Here is a 26,345-nt window from a genome sequence, read left to right as displayed (position 1 = left end):
TTTGTTAATCGGATAAGAAAATCCGATAATATATCATATGTACATGAATATCCGATTAAAAATCTTCTTAAAATTTTGTTTTCTATTTAATTTTAATAATTATTTAATTTAATTTAATATTTTAATATAATTTAATATATTCAAATATATTAAATGTGATTTTAAATATTATTTTTATTTTCATTATTATTATTTGAATTATTTTTATTTTTTTAATAAAACTATTATAAAAATATGAATCATATTTTAATAATTATTAAAATATAAAAGTATAATAAAGAATATTATAATTTTCATTTAAATGAAATATTTATTAAATTTTAAATAAAAAAACAAAACCGTTAGCATATTAAATTTTTTTTTCTATTTAAAATTTAATAATTGTTTAATTTATTTTAATATTTTAATATATTTTAACATATCAAATCAAATTTTATATTATTATTATTATTTCATTTTTTATTTTTTATTTTTTATTATTTTTATTTTTATTTTTTATTTTTTAATATAACAATTATTATAATATAAATCATATTTTGATAATTATTAAAATATAAAATTATATTAAATAATATTTAAATTTAAATTAAATTAAATTATTATTAAGGTGGTATAAAGTGGCTTTGGTAAGAAAGAAAAGAAAATAAAAAGATATTTATTAAGGTGCCTTTAATAAGAAAAAGAAGAAAATAAAAATATTTTTATTAAAGTTAAAAAATAAATCTTTTAAAAAGATTGGAGGTGTATATTGAGATATCAAAAGGTTAAAAATAGAATTTTTGGATATGTTGAAGGTGTAGATGAAGGACTCACTAAAATAAGGTGTAACTTACTATGTTTAAAGAACCAAATAAATATATATATATATATATATATATATATATATATATATATATATATATATGACTATTTTAAGACAATGTAACATATGCACCCAATATTTTCTTACAAAGTTATCAATTTGTTTAATTCTTTTTGAAACTATAGATATTTTCTTTTAATTTATCTTAAACATCCGATTATTGGAATAGAACATCAAAATTTAAAGGTTTTAAGCAAATGAAAAGTGAATCTCAATCATCAAATTAAAAGTGGCAGCGGGTCTACATTAACTATTAAAAAAACATTAAACACAATTTACATCTATTGATGTGAAATTTAAAGATGTAAGAGAAGATTCATTTTCTTTTTCTTTAATGCCAAAAATCACTGAGAGAACATGTCCTACGGTAATTAACAACATCAGACCACTACAAGATATCATTTATTCATTTGACTCTTAGCTCTATAGTTGTGGTTGCCCATGATTTAACTGTTGAGAGTTGATTTTTTTTTTAAAAAATTAAATGCAGATTGAGTTGTCTCAAATCTCAACAAATGTAAACAAGCCTGTACGGAGAATAAAGTTAGGTGCTGGAAGGATATGGAGACTGCAGAGGAAATGAACCATTTAATTACATCATATTCTACTTTCTCTGCTTAATCAGATATTCGTTTCAAAAATATCAACGTGGAATATTGAAAACTATTTTCTAAGTAATATATTTTTTGGCGTGTTTAGACTTTTTTTTTTCTGGTGTCAGTCCCACTGAGAGAATGAGAATGATAAACGTGAGAAGACCGAGTCTAATGAATGGAAGCTCACGAGATTGCATGCATTGCAATTAGAAATATTTAACAGATTATTTTATAGGTAAGAATTTTAGGTAATTAGGTCTATGAATTGAGAAGCATATGTATTTGTTGATGTGGTTTCCTTTCTGTTAGGCAACGAAATAAAACAAGACATTATGGGAACCTGTTTTGTCAACCTCACAAGGATCTCCAACTTATCTTCACTATAACAAAATACAATGTGTTTTATCATAATCCAAGAGATTCGTTCACGTGTTATTATGAATTGGAAGTGGTTGCAAAGTTTAAAAAACTCCAGTTTAAAATACCCATACGTATTATATTATATTTGCAAATTATAAAAGAAATACTGGATAAAGTTAAACCTTGAGTAGTCAATACATTTTAAAATATAGAAAAATATAGAAATCAGGAGAAAGTAATTTAAAAATAAACACAATTTCATCTATGAAATTAAAAATTAAGTTGAGCATTTAAATGATATTTTCTGGCTTCGCCAACTAAACCCATCGTTACCTTTTTGTGTTGTGAAGGGTATATACTACTAAATTATGTTTTGGGGCCCTTTAAAAGTCATACTAAGATTGGAACAAGTGTGCTAATTAGGAACGGAGTTAGGTTGGTGATTGCTCCTAACGACCCAATTATGATCTTGTGAGAATAAAGTTCGGCGCAGGATATGTATATATTTGCTAAATGATTGCATAAATAGCATTATTAATCAAAAACATTGAAGGTCTTTTGGGGTTTTAAATCTCTATTTTAATAAACTAAGCACCTAGAACAGGCAAGTGGCTGCACGCTTTTCTTTTAGGGTTAAAATTTTGTAGCATTTGTAATCATGCAGATATTATATGGGAAATGGATACTATTATTTTCACACCCAATTTTTTTTTACACATATTTTATTTAGTTTACTCTTTAATTTTCTTTTCTTTATAAATATTATAATAATCAAAAAGTAGATTATTAAATGGTGGTGTAAGTAGTGTGAAAAAGACATTTTTTTATAGGAAATATATGTAAAAGACATAGCCTTTTTCAGTTAAATTATGACGTCGATGTGAAATCACCCTATCTATCAGTAACCCTAAATCTTGTTATATAAAGGAATGGACATATATAGATGTAGATGACTTTTGTATGCGCATGGTTTTGATGGCATGGGCCACATACATACACCGCCGTCTTCCACTTGAACTGAGAAAAGGCGACACACGCTCTTTTTCCGTACTCGACAGGTGGACGATAAATTTGAAAGGACACGTTCTTAGTTGTGTGGAGCATGCAAAAAAAGTACATAAAATGTTTAAAAATTGAAATATGAATGAACTCAGCAACACAACCACGAGTCAAAACCCAGTGTGAAACTAAATGGTCGAACGTGAACATGCAAAAGCATAACATAACCACGAAGGTAAACCTACTTTTCCTTATTTTGCGTTCTTTCGTTGTCACTGATTTTATTATTATTATCCTTCTCGAGCTGGGATGAGGACTGGTACGTTATTGGTGAAAACATAAAGTTGGTATTTATTAGAAGGTCAAAATTTGGAAAAGTTGAACAACTTCGAAGGAACAATGCGCAAGTGAGAAAGCATAATCCCCACACGGGCGCCACCAGAAATCTTCAAATGGAAAGAAATAGCACAGCATAAAATCAAAAGTCAAATCAGAATGCAACTCTTAAGGGCCCACGTGGAAAGCGCTTCACCGTCCTCACCAAAAACTTTTCTGTATATAAACCAAGTTTGGCTCTTCGTTTAGACCAAAACATACAATAGCTGGAAATATTCCAACAAAAAATAGCAAGAGGCCCTTCAAAATAAGGAATATTGTTATTTGTCAAAGGCTTTGTTTCGTGAACAAATATGCCGATGAAGAAGAGTCTTTGCATTTCTTTGGTTACCATAATGCTCGTGTTTTCATCGCAGCTATGGTTGGTGCATAGCCGAGTTCTTCGATCGAAGCTGCTAGCAGAGGTAGCTGATGACTGTGTAGAGTTGAAAGGATCGGTTTCTTCTCTCTGGGGAGGGTTCTATGTTTCTTCCAACAATTCAACCACTCGTTCCAAACGCAGTTTGGCTTTTAGACTAGCTTCTGGACCCAGCAAAAAAGGACCTGGACATTAACTAACTACATTAAATCAGCCATTACATTCTTTTTTCTTTCGATTTTGGATTTTACATTGTTTTTTCCCCATGTTGTTACTATGTTTTTTTTAGAAGAAAAAACTTCTCTCACAGACACTGATCTGATACGTTTATGCTATCTGTACTTTGTATAGAGTGTTTGCTCATTGTATAAACAAGGCGTGACAGAATAGATGTTTGATGCTTTTAATGACTTATCTGCAAATCTTATCTTGAGTATTCGAGTTATTAGCATAAAAAGAGTATTTATATTTCATTAATATTTGAGTGGTCTGTGTAGGAAAATTAATTATAACCCTACAAACGCTTCATACATCAACTTATTATTCATTGTAAACATGAGGGGAAGATGCGTTATAGTAAGCATTTTGAAATGCGATTTTCATATATGAAAACCTTTTTTAGATTAGAATCCATATTTTATTTAGGTTTAATAGTTTACTTAGTCTCCAAGTTAATAACTGAATTTTTGTTTACTACCTACTTTTAAAAATACACTTAAAATTATAAAAATTGTATAAATGAAATCCCTTCTTTAAATTAACTTAACGGAATTAACTCATATTTTTTTGTCTATCTTGTATGCTTTTCTGCCATATTTTTCTCTCTCTTCTTGCCGCTGCTGCCTTTTCTTGTCTCACTTCTTCTAGTGCTTTAATTCAGAAACCCCAGACACAGGTACCAACCACTGCTCGCTAAGGGTTTTCCTTTTGGTTGAGATTGAAACCAAAAGCTTCTTCACTTTCAATAATCCTAACAATCACTCTCATTCTTCTCGTATTCTTCTTCTTCTCGATAAACCCTCCTTCTCCCAGTGTCACAATGTCACAGTGAAATTCTCTTTCTTTCTTTCTCTTTGGTTTGATATCACAAGATCGTTGGTTACTTGGAGTCCGAACTTGTAACGTCTTTCATCGGAATATTCCTCCTGGAAATGGGGTTTCTTAATAGCCACTGAGGATTAACAAAGATGGGTGATGAAGAGGAATTCGCCGGAGCTTCTGGTCTACGGCGAGCGGTGGAGCTCATCCTTGCCGTGCTTTCTCTGTCACACTCGATTCGTGTCTTCGCGGGAAAATAAGAGCTCATTCGTAACAAGTTGGAGGAGCTTCACAGAGGTTTAGTTGCCACCGAGAACTGCGACTCCGGGGAGAGCCCGTCGCTTTCAGGGCTGGTGGTGGCGGTGGCGGCCATCGCGATGGAATGCCACGATCTGTTTCTTACAGGAGGAGAGTGCTAAGGTGGTTTCTTTGGTTGCTGGTTTTGATTCTTACAAAGGGGTTTTGATTGGGGCGGGGGTGATTTCTCTTTTGGTTCTGGATTTGGTGAAGTTGACTGAAAATTCGGACAATGCTTGGTGTGTTTCGGACAATGAAGGTAAAAGTGTGTCAAGCAAAGCAGTTGCAGAAGCTGAGGGGTTTCAGAGTATCATACATGAGCATTTTAACGTGTTGGAGAAACAATACAGAGAAGCTAAAAAGATCACGCACCTGCTGCATGCATAGTCCTGTGTGATATCAGAAGAGTGGAAAAGCTTCCAAATCTTAAATTTGGAGATATGAATGGAGATAGGAGATTCAATCACGGATGCATTGTAAGCGAAATAATTGATTTTTTTTAAGAAGGCCATGTCCATGTTCACTGGAACTGTAATTTGCTTGGTTTAGTTTTAGCATCACTGTTAAATGTATAAACATTCAAAACTATTAAGGATTGCCCTGTTGCTGTAAATTCACTTTGCAGAATTTAGTTCAAATTACGATATATTTGATGTGTCAACACTAAAATAGAAGGAAATACATTAGTAATACAAAAGGAAACACATCACTAATAAAACATGAGTGGAATAAGAAACTGACACACTTAAAACATTAAAAGATGCCTTACGATTATTAAAAGATGGGAGGAAGAGAGAGAAAAATATGGCGGAAAAAGCATAAGAGAGAAAAAAAATACAGTCATGAGTTAATTCTGTCAATTTAAGGAAGAAACTTTGTTTATACAATTTTTACAACTTTAACACAATATATTTTAAACTGGGTACTAAACTGGAAATTTAATTCTTGGAGACGAAGTAAGTTATTAAACCTTGTATTTATTATAAAAGTTAACTTTTATATATATGAAAAATAAAATTAAAAGATAAAATAATGAATAAAAAATATGAGTAAAACTTATTGAATAAAATTAAGATAAATTATGAATATAAAATGTGTAAGAAAAATAATCTACCCATTAGAGTGTACGTTTGATGCATTTTTGAAAAAGGAGGTATTTTTACGTGGAACTGTTTCCCAAATACAGACCATACCAAATCTCATGAATTAAAGTCAAAGAAACGATAACGTTTGAATGAGAGGCACTGCCTCAAAACTTGACCATGCTGTATATACAATATTAAACCGACCCATGCAGTATTTGGGTTTTCAACACACACCTTTTGAATATGAACATGCATTTTACAAAACGGGAAGAAGTATATCTATATATGTTTTAATTGAACAGCTGGGAAATTTCCCATTCTCCTTCTTTTGAAAGGAAAAATTATAATCAGGCAAATTTTACACCCCGTTTTTTTTTTAACATTTTATAGAAAAAAACATATAGTTTTTTAACAACTTTTTAAAATAGACACTTCTAGACAATTTCATTTTAATTATAATATCCATCAATAATTTAATTTTTAAAAATAAAAAATAATTGGAAGAATTAATATAACGAATTGTTATTGTTATCTTATACAAATAAGCTGAGAATAATACCCTTGGGGACTTGCAATGTGTCAAACTGGCAAATTCAAATTCAGAATCAAAATAATAAGCACGTTCACGGTACATTTGGCTATAGTGGACGACGATTTTTTTATATTAATAAACCTTTTTTAACATTATTATAATTTATACCTATCTAGCTCCCAACAAAATTTAAATAGTCAAATATAAAGTATGCATTTTACTGTTCATGCAATGAATTCGAGAATCTTAAACTCGAATTCACAGCACACATTTGTTTCTTTTCTTTTAGAATTCCGGATTTCACCACCCTGAACATTCTTCTAAATTTTCATATTTGTATTACTTTTTAGATAGGTATTTAGGAACATGTAAATTTTATTTGCAATATGTAGGATAATTAAAGATGCATTTTTTGTTTTTAATTTATTTTTATTTAATTATTATTTTGTGTAACATACATATTTATTAATTATTATAAAAAAATTACGAATTGATACGTGAGACTGACATCTTAATACGGTTTGTAATTAAGTTAAATTCAAACATTAAAATTCAATTAAAATTAAAAACTAAAATTGGAATTCAATTAAAACAAAAAACTAACTAGAAACTGACTTAAAATTTTTCAACAAAACTTAAAACCAAACTAATAATTAAACTTTTATCTAAAATTCCACATAAAAGAAAATATTCGAAGTAAAGGAAAGCCATATTTGGAAGCTTATGCCATATTCATGGCCATATGGAACACAGATAACTGCTTTTGTTAAGTATTTAACTGCATATCACCACTTGCTTGCAAAACCAACCTCCCAATCAGCATTATTCAGTTAAGCAAGGTCTTATATTTTGGAAGGGAAGATTAGTTATTCCAGTGATCATTCCTTAGTCCAACAAGTATTACATGAGTTCATAGTTCTAGCACATGTGGTCATTTGGGTCATTCCAGAACTTTGGGTAGAATTTCTTCTCAATTTTATTGGCAAGGGATGAATACTGCTATCAAAGAATTTGTTCAAAATTGCTTGATTTGTCAGCAAGACTTCTAATACTCTTCCCTTAGGGTTATTACAACCACTTCCATTTCCTGATATTGGGAAGACATAGCTATGGATTTAATTACCGGACTTCCACCATTTCATGGCTTTACAATGATCTTGGTAGTAGTAGATAGACTGTCTAAGTATGACCATTTCTCTGCTTTGAAAACAGATTACACCAGTAAACAAGTGGTAGAGAATTTTGTGTCGATGGTGATTAAACTACATGGATTCCCAAAATCCATGGTCTCAGATAGGGACAGGGTTTTCACTAGCCAATTTTGGCAACATTTGTTCAGGTTGAGTGGTACCACACTTAGTATGTCAACTGCTAATCGCACGTAACTAGTGAAATATGTGCTTGACCCAGCAAATCTGATTTCAGTTCAAGAGTAGTTGTTGCAAAGAGACATCGTTCTCTCCCATCTTAAATATAATCTTCATCGAGCTCAACAAATAATGAAGAATGATACAGATAAAAATTGGATGGATGTGGAGTTTAAGGTTGGAGATAAAGTGTTGGTCAAATTGTAACCTTATAGACAACACTCTGTTGCTTTAAGGAAAAACCAGAAACTAAGTTTGAGGTACTTTGGTCCTTTCCCTATTATTGAAAGGATTGGCAAGGTTGCTTACAAGCTGTGGTTACCTGAGACTGCTGGAATTCATTCAGTTTTTCACGTTTGACACCTTAAGCCTTGTAAGGAGAATCATTCTCAATCTTATATTCCCTTACTCACATCTTTCGGGGATGCACAACCAGTTTTTATTCTTCAGTCTCGAGTGATTATCAAGGGCATGAAGCATGGAAGGGATTAGATAACACTCAAGCTACTTGGGAGGATCACACTACATTAGAATCTTCTTTTTCGGAATTCAACCTTAGGGACAAGGTAACCAATTTGAGAAAAGACAAATGAGGGGAATATGGGAACAACTAGTAGTAACCACGTTGACAGCTGATACAAATGATAAAATCATAAGAAAGAGTTCACGGTCCAAAATAACTATGTCTAAAGAATTATGTGTGGTGAGACAATTGGCATATAGGTCACGCTGATTGGAGAGAGAAGGGGAGAAGAAACTTATTGGGCCGAACCTTCCTCTTTTTGGGTTCATTACGTTTTCATCCTTGTTTATATCTGAGTGTTTCATTCTACACCTCCAAAATCTCATCCTGCACTTTCAAAAATTCCACTTTTAACATTATGACATTTTGTTATTATCCTACACTTTTAATTTTATAAAAAATTTATTTTTAATTTTAATAAATATATTTTTATTTTTTTTTCTTTTTCTTGTTAAAAAAATTCTATACCACCTTAATAATAATTAAATTTAAAATTCTAATATTATTTAATATAATTTTATATTTTAATAATTATTAAAATATAATTTATATTATAATAATAGTTATATTAAAAATATAAAAATAAATAATTAAAATAAAAATAATAACCAAAAAGTAAAATTATATTAAATAAAATATTTAATATATTCAAATACATTAGATTATATTAATATATTAAATTAAATAATTATTAAAATTTAAATAATAAACAAAATTTTAAAACAATTATTTATCAAATAAAAAATAAAATTATATTAAATAAAATATTTAAATATACTAAATTATATTAAAATATTAAATTAAATTAAATAATTATTAAAATTTATATATAAAATAAAATTTTAAAAACCCTTCTTTATCGGATATGATATCCGATTCATAACTTATCGGATATCTATTAACAAATTTTTCAAAATTTTATTTTTTTTAAATTTTAATAATTATTAAATTTAATTTAATATTTTAATATAATTTAATATATTTAAATATATTAAATATAATTTTAAGTATTATTTTTATTTTCATTTTTATTCTTATTTTAGTTATTATTTTTCAATTTTCTTAATAGAACTATTTTAAAAATATAAATTATATTTTATTAATTATTAAAATAGAAAAATATAATAAGTAATATTATAATTTTTATTTAAGTTTAATATTTATTAAATTTTAAATAAAAAACAAAATTATTAACATATTTTATAGATTTTAATATATAAATAAGTTTTTTAAAATTTTCATTTTTATTTAAAACTTAATAATTATTTAATTTATTCTAATATTTTATTATAATTTAATATATTTGAATATATTAAATCAAATTTACTATTATTATTATTTATTATTATTTTTTTTTATTTTTATGTTTTTAATATAACTATTATTATAATATTAATTATATTTTAATAATTATTAAAATACAAAATTATTTTAAATAATATTTAAATTTTAAATTAAATTAAATTATTGTTAAGATAGTGAAGATTGTTTTTAATAGAAAAGAAAAAAAAATGAAAAAATATTTATTAAAGTTAAAAATAAAGTTTTGAAAAAGTTGGAGGTGCAGGATGAGATGCTAGAAGGTTAAAAGTGGAATTTTTGAAGGTGCAGGATGAGATCTTGGAGGTGTTGAATGAAACTCTCTTCATCTTTTACTTTGTAATTACTTCTATACTCTAGTAATTGTCCTTCTTCTTGTAATAAAGACATTTCCAGTACAATGATACAATTACAGAGTATTTCTCTTGTGTGTATTCTGGTGACCACTATTACAACATTCCTCCACCACAAATCCCTGTTCATCTAAGAATATATAATGATTTTTTTTTAAACAAGAGAAGCCAATATAATAAAACATCATCCCCCCAAATGCTGTATTTTTTCTCCTTTTGCGAATAACGATCCCAAACCTCCATTATACACAGTCGTGTTACATAAGACATCAGATATCTGTGCCATGATATGTTCTAAGAATAAACACAGCAGGGTAAAACGCATGCGAACCAGCGAGCTGCTCCTTACGACAACTCGAAAACTATATTTCATATTAGAAAAATAATAACGAAACATTTATGATATGAAGCCCTCTCAATCGAAGACTTAAGAGTATGTAATTGTCATCCTTTCTTGTGGTAAAAACAATAATGAAGCAATAAGGATACATGATCGCTCCTTATACTAATTGATTATACAAATTCTACTATTCTCAGAGCGATCATTTTCTCCATAAAATAGTAAAATACACGTAGTATAATAATAAGAAAATAGCTCAGTTTGGGATATTCATCACAGTTATATCCTTTTTCAATCAAATATGATTTCATTTTGGTTTTGAATCTGAACTCTTATACTGCATAATTATTTAACTACTTTTTTCTTCATTTTTATTTTCTTCCATCACACCTTAACTCCACATGGTAAGTTTATATTTCTACGGAAAGTATAAGTTCAGAATGCAATGACTAGCAAGAGCACGCAGTTATTACAAAATCTGTTCATAACCAGCACACATCATAGATAATACAGATAATAGGCTCTCTCTACAACTCTGAGAGATTATTAAATATGAAATGCTTCTCTAGTTCAGACCACCCTAAGCTACAGGTGCATGATAACATACAAAACTCCTAATGAAATATTAACCAAGGTAAAGTGTTATGACCACAGAACAGAAACTATGTATGTTGTCCCAGCAAATTGCTCTGATCATTGAGCACACATAGAAATATATTAGCTCAATCGGTTCATCATCAAATTCATGAATCATAATTGCAATGTCATATGGTATAAACAACTCCAATATACAACAAATACACAGTCATCAAGCACACAATATAATACAGACGATACACTCTCTACAACTCCATAAAAGATTATCAAAATACGAGATGCCTTCTCTAGTTCAGAAACACCCAAAGCTACTGTTGCATGATAACATAAAAAGCTCCCAATGACATGTTAACCAAGGTAAAGTGTTTAATCTGAATACACAGAATAGTACCATGTCCCAGCAAATTGTTCTGATCATTGAGCACAAATGGAAATATGTTAGCTAAATAGGTTCATCATCAACATCATTAATCATAATTGCAATCTCACAAGGTATAGACAACTTCAATATACAAGAAATAAACAGTCATCAAAGCATATTTAAAAACTTTAAGCTGATCAAATCACCACAAGATACATCGGTCACAACTTCAATATAGCTAAGCATGCATAGGTCACAACAAGATACATAGACTTTGCGGAAAAAAGAGTAGAAAATTGATGCTCCAACTAATAACAAAGGAGAATTTGTTAGAGAAACTAATGGTAATTTAAAATTGGATCCAAGTAAGCAGTAACAGTAGACTTAATCCAAAATTTGACGAATAGGACCATGAAATCAGAAATCAACAAGACCGTATGGTCACAGCACCTAAAAAAGATAACATAAATATAACTGCGTGTTGATGCACAGTGAGAAATATTTATTATACAAGAAGTCATTGAAGAGTCATTATTCTACGTGTAGAAAAGTTTAATCTCAAGATTGTGGTTTTAGTGTTCAATAAATTGTTGGAAATGATCATAGATTATGCATTTAGGAAATGCATTTAGTGTTTGGGGATCTGCACTAAAGTAATATTAGCCTATGAAATAATCTCTATTAAGCTACGTTGGTCCGAGTTATATTAAATGCAATCTCTTTAAACAATGTCTCAAGATTGAAGGACAGACTCCTCTAAAGGTGACTAGTCAAGTTCCCTTAAGAAAATTAGTAATCGCATTGACAGTAGATATTTCTTATGAAAATAAGAATCTATATATATGAATGATATGCAGACCTATGAACTACATTCTCTTGCATAATATACCATTATCATTCTCTAAATTCAAAAAAAGCAATTAAATTTAGTCATACGTCCAATCAGCTCTAGAACATTCCAATTTTTGGGGTCCTATAAGTAGGTGTTTTTAAATATGTTTCAACTAACTAGTGAAGCCTTACCAATTATGAGTTAAACATAATTATTCCTATAGAAGGGCTGAAGGGCACGCCCTTCCCTTCTGGAACTAGATAGAAATCCGAAGTCTTTTCAGATTTCAATCTAAGTTGACTCCTCACATCTTTCAAATAATACCACATTTCACTTTAAACCCCAGGTCTACTTCACACATGCTTTGATGTAAACTGTCACACAAAGATATAGAACTCGATTCAATGGTAAGTCTAACTTTCAAGAAATTTATTCTTTTATAAATAAAATATCAGTATTGATTACTCATTACTCAAAAGTCATAGATATCAACTCTGAACTACATGCTCTCGTTGTATATCTAATTCCAAATCAGTACTAGTATAAATACAACAATAAGCAAGCTAAAAGACAAAACACCATATATGCACAAGAGAGGAAAATACTGCAACAGTTAAGTAACCAAGTTTAACCAATCCATAAACAGTTTCACGACTTGCAGGCGTACCAAAACAATGTAAGACGTGAGTTTGCAACAAACAATAAATATGCACCGAAAACAACAACACACACAGTAATGTTTGGAGGAAACAAAGAAAAACCTAAGATGTTCAAGGGAATATATATAATGAAAATTGGTTGCACGACAAATAAACTTAGTTTTACAGATAGAACATCATCAGAGTATATAACATTAAAACATAAACCCCCAGCAAGGAAACCCTGAGATAATATACTATAATCCCGAATGGTCAGGTTTCGGACTCGGCAGCAGCGGCAGGATCGCTCTCTGCGGCAGGGGTAGGAGCAACTTCGGAGGTAGGGTTCTCAGCAACACCGTTATCGACGGCGGGAGAGCCGGTGGTGGCTTTGGACTTGACGGTGTCGAGCATCCGTTTGCTGATCTCCTTGGAGTAAACCTGGAGGATCTCGATCCCGTCGCTATCAGAGGTGGAGGAGCGGCCAGCGGCGGCGAAGGCCTCATCCTCGATCTGGCGGGCGGCAGCAGAGGCCTCCTCGGGAGGCATTGTCCCGTAGCGCTTGGAGAGGACGGATGTGGAGGACAGGGTTTCGATCAGGCGGTTGATGACGGCATCGCGCGTGCGCTGAGTGGGAGGCCAAATGGTGAAGGTGACGCTAGCGGGGCCGAACTTGGCGGCGGCGGCGGGTTGGTCTTGGGTAGGCAGCTTCGACGGCGGGACGGAGTCTTGCTCCGATTGGGGTTCGGGTTCGTTTTCCGGTTCGGACATTTTGAGAGGAGAGGAGAGGGAAACAGTGGAATTGGATTGGAGGCAAGACCTCTCTGACAGACTAGTAAGGAAAGAAGTCGTTCGAAACCTTTGGCTTTCAAGAAAGGACTTCTATTAATTCACCAAGCAAAAAAAGAAATCATCACAAATTAATTAACCATAGAAAAACATTTCCTAATCGTAGTTTTAAAATAGAGAAAAGTAAAAATAAATCATTTTTAAGTATAGAAATCAAAAGTAACGTTTGCACAACTAAGAAACTAGATGAGTAATTTTTTTTTAAAGTTTTGAATGTAATATACAAGTAATTGTTTCTTAAAATAAACTAAATTAGATATGTATTAAAGTCATGGTAAAGGGAATTTTAGGAAATGTAATTCAAAAAAATTACTGAACGCATTTTGAATTATGCCTTCTAAAATAATTATTATCTTGAGCAATATAATAGATATTATAAAATTATGCAAAATACGAGTATTAAAATATAAAAATAAAAATATATAGAAAAGGAAAACAATGGGATACCAGAAAAAGAAGCCCAAACTTTAATGGTAAGAAATGGAAAAGCCCAAATGTGATTGCGACCCGGTATCCGCCCAAACCCCAACCCACACCACCACCTCCACCTCACTTCAACACCTCTTCTTCGAGCATTTTCTCTGCAGTTAACACTTGAGCCACTCTAGCTATTCCCTTAAACAAACTGATCAACAATCACAATGATCTCAATCACCTCCACTGAATTGAACTACTTAGTCTTCCGTTACCTTCACGAATCAGGCTCGTCCTTTTTGTAATCTTTTTTTTTTTTTTAATTTTTCGCTTTTTTTCTTTCACAATACAAACTCTTAAATATCACTATCTATCACGGTACTTAGTTAGGAGGAACTCTTCCATTTTAGCTTCCATTATCTTTGCTTGACTTTTGCAAACCCAAAGGTTTTATCATTACCTTTGTCAACTAGTTTAAAAAAGAAGTTTTTAAGTTCTCATTTGATATAATTTATTACTCGAAACCGTGGTTTCTAGAAAGTTAGTAGATTCGGTCATCTTTGCGATATTAGGGTAATTATTATTTTAGTATCTTGTCATATCCGTAATGGCCTTGATTTCATAGTTACAAATCATATAATTTTTCCTGCAATATGATTTTTGTTAAAAGAGGAAAATATACCGAAGATAACGTGTCCCCCCCTGTTGAATTTCTTCTCATATTTTCTGATGGCTGCTTTGTTTCAGGTTTTACTCATTCTGCATTTGCATTCGGGTATGAAGCGGGGATTGATAGATGCAAAAATGATGATAATGTGGTTCCACCGGGTGCTCTTGTTACATTCATACAGAAAGGCATTCAATATCTTGAGCTGGAAGCTAACCTGAGTGGTGTAAGCAATTTTAATTTTTGTTGTTCATCTTCGTAATATGTTATCGAATAATCAAGTCATTAATACTAACATGCACATAATGAATGCATTGCTCGAGGACCTTAAGCTGATTGGTGTCTGTGTTAGGTCTCCAGAGTGATGCTGACATGGATGAGGATTTTTCGTTTCTACAACCTCTGGATCTTATCACAAAGGAGCCCAATGAGCTACACGATATAGTAAAAGCCAAAAAGGAAAATCTAAGTCATCATAAATCCGAATCGAATAAAATAGTGAATGGCTCGACTCACGACAACGCAAGGAGGGAACATGTTCAGGAAAGAGAGAAGGAGAGGAAAGAAAAGGAAAACGAACAGAGACTGGAAAAAATAAGGTTAGAAAAAGAGAAGGAGCAACCAAAGGATGAATATAAAGAAACACAACATACCGATCAAAACCATACAGAGAAACACGAAGATAAGACTACTGTTGAAAATCTAAACAATAGAACGTATGGAGGTAAATATTAATGTATAATGTTTTATTTAGTTTTTTCCCCATTGGCTTTCAATCTTTATGAATATAGCATGTCATATAAGGGAAAAAGTAAAGCTGTTATGCACAGGGCCTGAGCCAATGGAGATTTCACAGAGCCCCATGTCGTCGCCTAATGATACTCCATGTCATGATGTAAAAATTTTGAAAGGCCATTCGTCGGAGGTTTGTGCTTATCTGTTTTCTTATTTTCCGTGTAGGTTTTCCTCCCATTGTGAGGCTTATTGAAAGTTATTTCATTCCTGTCAGGTTTTTGCCTGTGCTTGGAATCCATCAGCTCCACTTCTTGCGTCTGGGTGAGTGCAAGCCACTTTGTAAAGAAAACACATTTAGTTCTCAAAAGTATATTCTCCCTGTTATTCTATTTTGAAGACAATAGCTCTTCTTCTTTCTGTTCCTTTTATTGCCTTTCCTCTATTCTCCTATTCATGAATTGCTGGTTATTTCCAAATTTGAAATACTGTTTTATAAGTTCCTTATGACAGCCGTCGTAATATAGGACACATAGTAATACTGTCTACCTATGAAGAATTTAAAATTTAGTTTCTTAATGTATACAAGTCAAAGGAACTTGTTATGTATCAATATACAATAGGGCAGTATGCTTTTTATGACAAGCATTCTCTTGATTTTTAAGTTTTGACCGTGGACTTGTACTTCAAATTGATTGAAATTCTCAAATCCTCAAAATTTAATACTTTGATCCAGTGTTGAATTATTTATATGTTCAATAATACTATAACTTAAAACCTACTTACAAAACATAGAGTATGACAGTATAATTTGTCTACAGCAACAATACAGGCTGTTTTCTATCATAAATTAATTGTGAAGTAAATATTTTATTTATTAAAATCACCTTAATGTTGAAGTAGCTCAGTTTCTGATAATAATTATGCAGGATGAACACTTAGCAAACAGTATGAACAGCTATCCTTTTGTTTCCTTGTATCAAATTTATGTTAAGATCAGCCAATATGTCAATTTTGTTTGATTAACTATTCCAGATCTGGAGATTCAACAGCTCGAATTTGGAAAATTGCTGATGGACCTTGTGACTCTGGTGTGCAAAATGAACCAGTAAATGTTGTTGTGCTGCAGCACTTTAAAGAAAACACCAATGAAAAAAGCAAGGATGTGACTACACTCGATTGGAACGTAAGTCTTTGTAGCATTACTGTTAGGTACCTAGGTTTGAAACCTAACTAGAACAAACACTCTCGCACTAATGAACAAGAAATAACACTGTAAAACAATGGTTTCTGTATTGATACTGAAAGAAGGTACATAGATAGCGCTAATGGAGGCCTAATCCCTCTCTTAGCCCTAGCGGAGGCCTAATCCCCCTCTTCTGGCCAAAGTCCAGATTTCACAAAAAAATATTCCAAAAAGCCCCCTCTCACAATATAAGAGAGTACTATTTATACAATTCCTCCACCTTCTATCCTAAACCCATTACCCATTATACCCTACCACCCTATGTCCTAACAATTACTGTGGTTGCATACTTACTGTGAAAATCTTTGTACAGTTAATTTTACCCTTTTTTGGGTCTTCCACTCTGCCTTAGTCGAACACTATGAATTTTGTCTTCCACTTGTTTTCAGTTTCATTCTTCAGCTTATATCTATCGATATGCTTTTTATTACAAAGAGGGACGGAACACTATTGGCAACCGGTTGCTAAGATGGGCAATCAAGAATACTATGAATGTCCTCTTCCACTTGTGTTTCAATTTTGTTCCCCAGCTAATATGTTTTTCTATGGTTTTTTTATTACTGTTAGGTACCTGGGTTTGAAACCTAACTAGAACAAACACTCTCGCACTAATGAACAAGAAATAACACTGTAAAACAATGGTTTCTGTATTGATACTGAAAGAAGGTACATAGATAGTGCTAATGGAGGCCTAATCCCTCTCTTAGCCCTAGCGGAGGCCTAATCCCCCTCTTCTGGCCAAAGTCCAGATTTCACAAAAAAATATTCCAAAAAGCCCCCTCTCACAATATAAGAGAGTACTATTTATACAATTCCTCCACCTTCTATCCTAAACCCATTACCCATTATACCCTACCACCCTATGTCCTAACAATTACTGTGGTTGCATACTTACTGTGAAAATCTTTGTACAATTAATTTTACCCTTTTTTGGATCTTCCACTCTGCCTTAGTCGAACACTATGAATTTTGTCTTCCACTTGTTTTCAGTTTCATTCTTCAGCTTATATCTATCGATATGCTTTTTATTACAAAGGGGGACGGAACACTATTGGCAACCGGTTCCTAAGATGGGCAATCAAGAATACTATGAATGTCCTCTTCCACTTGTGTTTCAATTTTGTTCCCCAGCTAATATGTTTTTCTATGGTTTTTTTATTACTGTTAGGTACCTGGGTTTGAAACCTAACTAGAACAAACACTCTCGCACTAATGAACAAGAAATAACACTGTAAAACAATGGTTTCTGTATTGATACTGAAAGAAGGTACATAGATAGCGCTAATGGAGGCCTAATCCCTCTCTTAGCCCTAGCGGAGGCCTAATCCCCCTCTTCTGGCCAAAGTCCAGATTTCACAAAAAAATATTCCAAAAAGCCCCCTCTCACAATATAAGAGAGTACTATTTATACAATTCCTCCACCTTCTATCCTAAACCCATTACCCATTATACCCTACCACCCTATGTCCTAACAATTACTGTGGTTGCATACTTACTGTGAAAATCTTTGTACAATTAATTTTACCCTTTTTTGGATCTTCCACTCTGCCTTAGTCGAACACTATGAATTTTGTCTTCCACTTGTTTTCAGTTTCATTCTTCAGCTTATATCTATCGATATGCTTTTTATTACAAAGGGGGACGGAACACTATTGGCAACCGGTTCCTAAGATGGGCAATCAAGAATACTATGAATGCCCTCTTCCACTTGTGTTTCAATTTTGTTCCCCAGCTAATATGTTTTTCTATGGTTTTTTTATTACAAAGGGAGACGGAACACTATTGGCAACTGGTTCCTATGATGGCCAAGCAAGAATATGGAGTAGAGATGGTGAGCTGTTAGATATTTTATTTAATGAATATGCATTTCTTGGCATGATATGTGCATTATTTGTGACCCTGGGTCTGGTATCCTTTGCTGTTAACTGACCTCTTCCTTTTTGAGGTTCATTAGGGGAGTTGAATAGTACATTAAACAAGCACAAAGGTCCAATATTTTCCTTGAAGTGGAACAAGAAAGGGGATTATCTTCTTAGTGGAAGTGTGGATAAGACTGCTATTGTGTGGAATATAAAGACTGGGGAATGGAAACAACTATTCGAATTTCACACTGGTAAGTTTGTTTTTTGCATATTTTCTGGTGAATAAAACTTCTGATTTTCTGTATGACTTTCCTTGTAGTCTTAGATATTAGCAAATTGTATCAGGTCCAACTCTTGATGTTGATTGGCGAAACAATGTTACGTTTGCTACATGCTCCACTGATAAAATGATTCATGTTTGCAAAATTGGGGAGAATAGACCACTCAAAACTTTCTCCGGGCATCAGGTATCTCGTCCTTGTCAACCAGTCCTCTGATAGATTTATTTTGTTAAACTACTAACTTTTAAATTGAAAGGACAGGGTAATTGTCCATCAAAAAATAGAATAAAATGTTAATTGTATTAAGCTGTGAGCATATTCAAATATGGTTTTTAATCTTTCCTCAAACATTCTGTAATGCTATTGTTTCAGGATGAAGTTAATGCCATTAAATGGGATCCAACGGGTTCTTTACTGGCTTCATGCTCCGATGATCACACTGCAAAAGTAATCAACAGAAAACTGTCCCTTAGGTTTACTTGGTTGTTATATAAAACAGAGATACATCAGTGAAGTGCAGATATACATTTTATTTTAAAAGAATTATTATAATGTTATAATATAATCGGTGAAGTGCAGATAAGGGTCGTGAGGAAAAAAAAAGTGGGAGTGGAACTGAGAAAAAATATTTATTAAATTTAGTTCTTGATAAAAGTATATAACAAGCATCTGTATGAAATATGTCTCTTTTTTTAGCATTTTTGAACAAAAAGTGGATAGAAAACTGCTTGTGGAAGGGTAAACATCAGTGTAACTAATTATTTATCATTGTCCAATTGACTGTTTCATGAAACTATGTTGCAGATATGGAGTTTAAAGCAGGATAACTTTTTGCATGATTTGAAGGAACATGTCAAGGTTTGGAGAGATGTTTGTCTGTGTTCTTTTTTTCCTTCTGATTCCCTTTATTCTCTTTCTAATAAAGAAATGATCCTTTAGGGGATCTATACAATTCGATGGAGCCCTACAGGCCCCGGTACCAACAATCCCAATCAGCAGTTAGTGCTAGCAAGGTAAATATGCTTTCAACATCATGTAAAATCAGCAATAGTAGTAAGATATGAAATTGCATCTTCGTGAAAAAGTTTTTGTTTTGAAACAACGGTTTTGTTAACTTGTGTCCTGAGAGTGGAGGTTAAAAATTAAAAATATATACTATTAAATGAAAAGTACAAGCATTTAATATGTTAAAAATCTAAAAAAATCAATACTTTTCTTTTATCTTTAAGTCCTTAATGCACATAATAAATGTTACATGTCCTTGAACTGTGTCCCTGAAGGCACACAATTAAATAAACCAAACTCATTATTATGTATTCCCCTAATACTTTTGCTTATTGTTCTCTCAAACAGTGCCTCATTTGACTCAACGATAAAGCTATGGGACGTGGAACTAGGGAGTGTACTCTACAGCTTAAGTGGTCACAGGTGAAGAAACTATAAACATGCTTCACAAGCATAATACACACAAACACTTATGCATATGCATTTGTAAGAATGGATGAATGCATTTTTTATCCAGGCTCATATATCATATACTATTAATCAGTAATGACACAAAACTGAAGAATTGGAGACGATTAATAGGCAGTTGCTAACAAATAGGAATATTAAGCTTTAGAGAGAAACCAAGAGATCTATAAATTCAAATGTTTTGGCAGGTAATCAAGAACCATAGTTAACTGAAAATATAACAGAATAATCGGAATCTGATTGTCACAAACTGTAATAAATGTTTTTATACTCCCCTAACATGGTTGGAGTGTGGAGGAAGATTTCAAGGAATCCTACATTGGACATAAGTGGCGTGCACAAGTTTCTTACCAGAGCTTTTATGAGAATATCTGCTTATTGGTGTTGGGATTTTGTGTGAACTATTGGAATCTATAGTAAACATGTTCTCAGATGAAAGACAATTAATATCTCTGTTTTGAGCTCTGATTGTGGATATCATAGAAATCCATGACCGGATCCTTAACTAACTCAAACAACCTAAGTAGATGATCCTGTTGTGGGAACTAAAGCTTATGTAACATGGAGATGTAGCTGCTGCTGTAATTATTGTTGATGTTCTTTTGAGTCAGCTGTAGAGAGAGCTATTGGTGGATTGTGAAACATACCTGAATATTTGTAACTTGGATCTGGAGCAGCTGCTGTAGTTCTAATTTCCACAATGATTTTCTGGAACTGTAGAGGATCACGACAAATACATCAAATTGGATCCATTAACAAGATATGTATCCTTTTCTAATGGAAGCATCTAGGAGTGTTTTAACACTTTCACAATTTGACTTGTGGATGGATCAATATACTCAACAAATTTCTCCCAAAGAGTTTGAGGGAATATTGACAGATGAAAAACATTCTTATAGGTCTTTCCATATGTCGCTTGATGTAATGGAGACGAATTTCAGAACCCAAGAAGCAACTATGTTATTTTTCCTTTCCATGCTTCATACTGAACATCACTTAGCTGGTTGAAAAATGGATCCATTCAAAGACTGAGCTTATTTTGGGCAATCAGTACCCTGCACATGGCTTTGTGTGTAGAGTCGTGGTTCTCACCTGATTGGTAGAGAAACAAGAATCAACCCAAGATTATCCGGCTGATTGATAGAGAAAGAAGAATAAACCCCAGATTATCCTGTGGGTGAAGAAAAAACGAGTTGAAACAGAAGCAACAGTAAGATACTGATATTGAGTCAGAGAGAGAAATGATGAACTGGATCTCATTACAAAGAGGTCTACGAATACATTTAGACAATAACTGAAGTGAATGGTAACAGAATAACTGGATTTCAACAGTGCAAACAAATGCAAAAAAAAATATATAGAGGAATAGGTGTTTTTCTGTTTATTGGAATTTATAAATCATCAAGGTTCCTGCATATTACATTTTTAGCATTTGTAATTAATATACTGTTTTCTCTTATAACACTCAGGGATCCTGTATATTCCGTTGCATTCAGTCCTAATGGGGAGTATCTGGCCAGTGGCTCCATGGATAGATTCGTGCATATATGGTCAGTGAAGGAAGGCAAGATTGTAAAAACATACACTGGAAAAGGTGGGATATTTGAAGTTAATTGGAGCAAAGATGGTGATAAAGTTGCTGCTTGTTTTTCAAACAATATAGTTTGTGTTTTGGATTTCCGAATGTAAATTATAGAGGACATACCTCTTCTACTCTAATATCATTTCCTGTGCTACTTTAACAGCATTTTTGTACAGACTCATTCGGTACATTTCTCTACTTCCATGTTACCCAGCTTTACGTGGTGTTAACCTTATTTATCTGATGGGTGCTTGTTTCAAAATGGTACAGGATTTGTAAACTAAAATTGTAAGGTTTTACAAAGTGTCAGAGAATTGTCCGGTCTTAGAAGAAATTTGATTACAGGAATTAAAAATATACCATTGCCAATGAAGTAATAAACAATTAAATGATGAAAAAGTTCCAGAAATGAAATTAAACTTTGAAAGATAAATAACAGAAATATCAAGGAAAGCAATTAAATGGAAAACTTGTAAATGGACTAGTTGTTATATGCATATTTTCCCTTCATTTTAGTAAGTTTTTATCATTAAAATATAGTCCTATTTTGGTTTTGTTTTCTAAAATTTTATCTCACTCTTTTATTCATTTTAGATTACTCCTTTAAAAAAATACTTTGTATGTACTGCAACTAAACCAGCTATATATATTATAAGAATTTGAAAAGAAGTAGAAGAATTATACTAAAAGGAAAAAACTTAATTATATTTTTTTAAATTACTACAAAATTATAAATATTAATAAAATATTGAATTAAGTTAATTAATTAAAATATTAATTAAATCATTAAATAAAAATTTAATAAAAGTAATTATAGATGGTAGCATAATTTTTGAAGAGTTTCAAAAATATAAATTTTATGAAAATTATAAAAACTGAGTGAAAATTATAAAAACGAAATTAATGAATATTATAGAATATTAGTGAAAATTTTAAGTTCAATTTTTTTATAATAAAATATAAATAATGAAGTTTTGTAGGTAGTTTTTTTATTTTATTTTATAAATAATTTTTTTTATTGTAAATACTTATTCCATTTTTAAAAATAATTACATTTGAAAAATATAATTAAATTAAAAAATATTATTTGAAGAATAAAATTAATTTTAAAAAAATACTTGAAGAATAAATAAAAAATAAAATGTGAATGTATACAGACCATTATAAACCATTTATTACTTTTTCAAATCATTCTACCAGAAGGCGGAAAAGAAGAGCCCTTCCCGCCATGTGAAAATTCTCTTATATTCCTACACAAACCCTAAACCACACTATACATTTGAATTTGGAACCAAAACGAAATCTCAAAATTTTCAGTCACGCCAAATCTCTAAATTTTCAGACACACTAATTCATTTTCGTTTTCATTCTCCAAACTCTCTTTCTCTTGTCTACCCATTATACATAAACATGGCACCAATCTCTCTTCTTCACCCAAAACTTCAAGCTCATCTTGTTCCATCTGTCTGTTCTCTCCCTCTCTTCCAAATTCACACCACAGAAGGAACAAGATGGAGACTCGTGCCGCCTCAAAGAGAAAGGCAGATGCAATGGTGTTGGTCCAAAAACAACATCCCAAAAGGCATAGGGTTGCTTTGGCTGAACTTCCCAATTTACCAAATCTTATCGTTCCAGGAACTCAAAATCCTTTGAAAGAGAAATCGCGAAATGTGAAGAATCCCAATGCCAAGAAGCCATCTCCCACAACCAATCACTCTTCTTCCCCTCACATTGATGAATCCCTTGTTTCCGATGTCTATGAGTATCTTCATGAGATGGAGGTAATTTTGATTTCTTCACATTAACAAAACTCTTAATTTTGTCCTTGAGAATTTTATGTATCTCAGTTTTAAATTTGATATTTTGTCTCAGATGCAGAAAAAGAGGAGACCAATGGTTGACTACATTGAGAAAGTTCAGAAGCTAGTTACACCAACCATGAGAGCAATTTTGGTGGATTGGTTAGTAGAAGTGGGTGAGGAGTACAAGCTTCTCCCAGACACTCTTCATCTCTCTGTTTCATACATTGATAGGTTTTTGTCTATTAATCCTGTGACTAAATCGAAGCTTCAGTTGCTTGGTGTTTCCTCCATGCTCATTTCATGGTAAGGATATCATTTCTTTTTTTAATTTTTTAATATTTGTTCTCTTAAACTTCTTAAAAATTACATTGTGTCTTTTTTTAATATGTAGTAAATATGAGGAAATGGATCCACCTTGTGTGAGTGATTTTTGCAGTATTACTGATTACACATATGACAAGGCAGAGGTAAAGATGCAGTGCTATTTTTGGGAGTACCAAATTGCTTTCTTAGTGAATTGTCTTTTTTTTAACTCTTTGATTTTCATGGCTAATGATTATATATAATATGTATATATAGGTTGTTAAGATGGAAGCTGACATACTGAAGTCACTAAACTTTGAAATGGGAAGTCCTACTGTGAACACCTTTCTCAGGTATGGGCCTAATATTGTGAATATGAATTTTCACCTCTTTTGACATGAAATTAATTGAGTGTTGTTATTATTCAGGAGGTTTGCCGATGTTGTTTCTGACAATAAAATGGTAAGTTAAACTGCTCCACCTATTCTTGGTCATGGTCTTAAAAGCTTCATTGAGCTTCACCTATTCTTATTCATTGTCTTAAAAGAGCTTCATTGTGTTGTTTATTAATTGCTTTTCTTTTATTTGTTATTTCAGATTCCAAATTCACATATTGAATTTTTGGGTCGTTATCTGGCTGAATTAAGCTTGTTGGACTATGATTGTTTGAGATTTTTGCCTTCTGTTGTGGCAGCATCAGCTGTATTTCTTTCCAGGTTTATTATCTCGCCTGAAGTGCATCCATGGGTTAGTATTTTCATGTTATGAATAGTTGTAAGTTGATTTTTGAAATAGTTGGAACTGTTAGCAATTGTTCAAGATACTCATAATTGAGAAACTATTGCAGACTCCTTCTTTGAATGAATGTTCGGGTTACAAACCAGCTGAGTTGAAAGAATGTGTCCGAACCTTGCATGATCTGTACTTGTTACGAAAGGCAGCATCCTTCAAAGCTGTCCGGGATAAGTACAAGCAACAAAAGGTGATTATTTTTGTATTTGTTTAGTTAAGTACCTATATTCCCCTTATAACAAATGGAGTGATCTGAAATCTTTTATTGAAACAGTTCAAATGTGTTGCAAACCTGCCTTCTCCTCCTTATGTACCAAATTGTTACTTTGAAGACCAGTGATGCAGCAAATTTTGTGATGAATATATCTCAGTTGCTATCTCTTAAATCATGTTTGATAAAGCACATGTCAATAGTGTGGTTGGTTTGATCATTGTTTGAACAGATTTGGAGGGGTAACTAAGATATCAATGTTCGATTGCCTTTTCTGTTGAACAATCATGGAGAAGACCTTTAAAGATGCATACGGCTCAATTAACATCTTAGATTGTACAGCTTCTTGGTCATCATTGAGGCCTTGAAGGAGACACAGCACTCAATCATGATGGTTACTGTTAAATAATTATGCGAGTCTTTCAATGACATGTATTGGGAGAACTATGGTGTAGGATGAGGTGTGAAAATTGCATAGTTCATTGCATAGAATTTTATATGAACAAAATCACCTTGTGAAAAATAGTCCTTGAGATCTTGCTGATGTCTTTGGCATCATTGATCCAAGTGATGGTTGCAATCTTGGGAGAGTCTTTGTGCTTAACTGATAAAGAACGAGGGTTTTATTGTGTTTCTAGACAGCAAACCAGAGGTGTTGATGCTGGGATTTAGGGATGTTGTTTCTGGTTTGTTGGAAATGCCCTATTCTTTAGGGACATATTTGTTTTCATCATTCATTTTTGTTACCATTAACATTTATTTATCTAAACAGACTCTAATAAAAGAAAAGTGTCATTCATTCTAGTTCTGTGTTCTTTTTTCTTAAGTTAATATTTGTTTGTGTGATTATTAAATGGGGATTGAGAAATTGAAAAAATAAATAATAAATAGTTTTGGGTTTAATATTAAGTTTTAAATATAATTAATGTTTGAAAAGTAATTAATGAATTTAGAAAGTTCACATATATAAAAGTATAAAAAGTAAACTTTGTAAAGGTAACAAAAATAAAATGGAAAGATGTAAAAACAATAAAAATCTTCTCTTTTATTTTCTTATCTTTCTATAATTATTCTTCTATTTTTATGATATTTTTGTTTTTTAATGAAGGGTTAAACTTTAGGGTAATTTCCTAATGAAATTTTGAAGTTATATGAGCAAAATTGTTTTTTTTTTAGATTTTTATTGTGTTTTAATTTTATTTGTTTTTTATTTTATAATGAAGTAAAATTATTATTTTTATATTGTAACAAGTTAGTAAAATGTTAAATCTATATAA

The 26,345-nt window shown here is 31.9% G+C and overlaps 3 protein-coding genes across 7 annotated transcripts; 2 read left to right on the top strand and 1 right to left on the bottom strand.

Annotated features, from left to right (window-relative positions):
• Positions 1 to 12,983: 12,983 nt before the first annotated feature.
• Positions 12,984 to 13,759, bottom strand: LOC108342118 (MFP1 attachment factor 1). Its single transcript, XM_017579825.2, has one exon. It carries the CDS (start codon positions 13,623 to 13,625, stop codon positions 13,128 to 13,130), a length of 498 nt encoding a protein of 165 aa, XP_017435314.1. The 5' UTR covers positions 13,626 to 13,759; the 3' UTR covers positions 12,984 to 13,127.
• A 450-nt stretch (positions 13,760 to 14,209) lies between these two features.
• On the top strand, positions 14,210 to 22,199 carry LOC108343429 (WD40 repeat-containing protein HOS15). Of its 4 annotated transcripts, none has more exons than XM_017581704.2 (14): positions 14,212 to 14,405; positions 14,865 to 15,010; positions 15,145 to 15,508; positions 15,615 to 15,709; positions 15,794 to 15,840; positions 16,552 to 16,702; positions 18,530 to 18,593; positions 18,717 to 18,875; positions 18,970 to 19,091; positions 19,278 to 19,352; positions 19,710 to 19,763; positions 19,845 to 19,918; positions 20,259 to 20,333; positions 21,848 to 22,199. In XM_017581704.2, the coding sequence occupies exons 1-14, from the start codon at positions 14,345 to 14,347 to the stop codon at positions 22,065 to 22,067; spliced, it is 1,707 nt and encodes a 568-aa protein (XP_017437193.1). In that variant the 5' UTR covers positions 14,212 to 14,344; the 3' UTR covers positions 22,068 to 22,199. The 4 variants fall into 4 exon arrangements, with proteins under 4 accessions (XP_052732691.1, XP_017437193.1, XP_052732692.1 ...); XM_052876732.1 differs by having other exon boundaries at positions 14,296 to 14,418; XM_017581705.2 differs by having other exon boundaries at positions 14,296 to 14,418; positions 15,137 to 15,508.
• Positions 22,200 to 23,243: 1,044 nt separating this feature from the next.
• Positions 23,244 to 25,872, top strand: LOC108342167 (putative cyclin-A3-1). 2 transcript variants are annotated; one of them, XM_017579888.2, is made up of 8 exons: positions 23,244 to 23,741; positions 23,839 to 24,065; positions 24,154 to 24,229; positions 24,342 to 24,418; positions 24,494 to 24,527; positions 24,663 to 24,812; positions 24,913 to 25,047; positions 25,132 to 25,872. In XM_017579888.2, the coding sequence occupies exons 1-8, from the start codon at positions 23,472 to 23,474 to the stop codon at positions 25,195 to 25,197; spliced, it is 1,035 nt and encodes a 344-aa protein (XP_017435377.1). In that variant the 5' UTR covers positions 23,244 to 23,471; the 3' UTR covers positions 25,198 to 25,872. The 2 variants fall into 2 exon arrangements, with proteins under 2 accessions (XP_017435377.1, XP_017435376.1); XM_017579887.2 differs by having other exon boundaries at positions 23,833 to 24,065.
• The last annotated feature ends 473 nt before the right edge of the window (positions 25,873 to 26,345 follow it).

Source organism: Vigna angularis, chromosome 4, assembly GCF_016808095.1.
Source record: "Vigna angularis cultivar LongXiaoDou No.4 chromosome 4, ASM1680809v1, whole genome shotgun sequence".
Lineage (NCBI taxonomy): Eukaryota > Viridiplantae > Streptophyta > Magnoliopsida > Fabales > Fabaceae > Vigna > Vigna angularis.
The sequence above is the reverse complement of the archived record's forward strand: the minus strand, read 5'-3'. Positions and strand labels throughout refer to the sequence as shown.

Coding starts and splice junctions, on each gene's coding strand:
- LOC108342167 (XM_017579887.2), top strand. CDS start 23,472: ATGGAGACTCGTGCCGCCTCAAAGAGAAAGGCAGATGCAATGGTGTTG. Junction 24,230..24,341: donor ACACATATGACAAGGCAGAG/GTAAAGATGCAG, acceptor ATGTATATATAG/GTTGTTAAGATGGAAGCTGA. Junction 24,528..24,662: donor TTGTTTCTGACAATAAAATG/GTAAGTTAAACT, acceptor TTGTTATTTCAG/ATTCCAAATTCACATATTGA.
- LOC108343429 (XM_017581704.2), top strand. CDS start 14,345: ATGATCTCAATCACCTCCACTGAATTGAACTACTTAGTCTTCCGTTAC. Junction 16,703..18,529: donor TGACTACACTCGATTGGAAC/GTAAGTCTTTGT, acceptor TTTATTACAAAG/GGAGACGGAACACTATTGGC. Junction 19,092..19,277: donor AAACTTTCTCCGGGCATCAG/GTATCTCGTCCT, acceptor CTATTGTTTCAG/GATGAAGTTAATGCCATTAA.
- LOC108342118 (XM_017579825.2), bottom strand. CDS start 13,625: ATGTCCGAACCGGAAAACGAACCCGAACCCCAATCGGAGCAAGACTCC.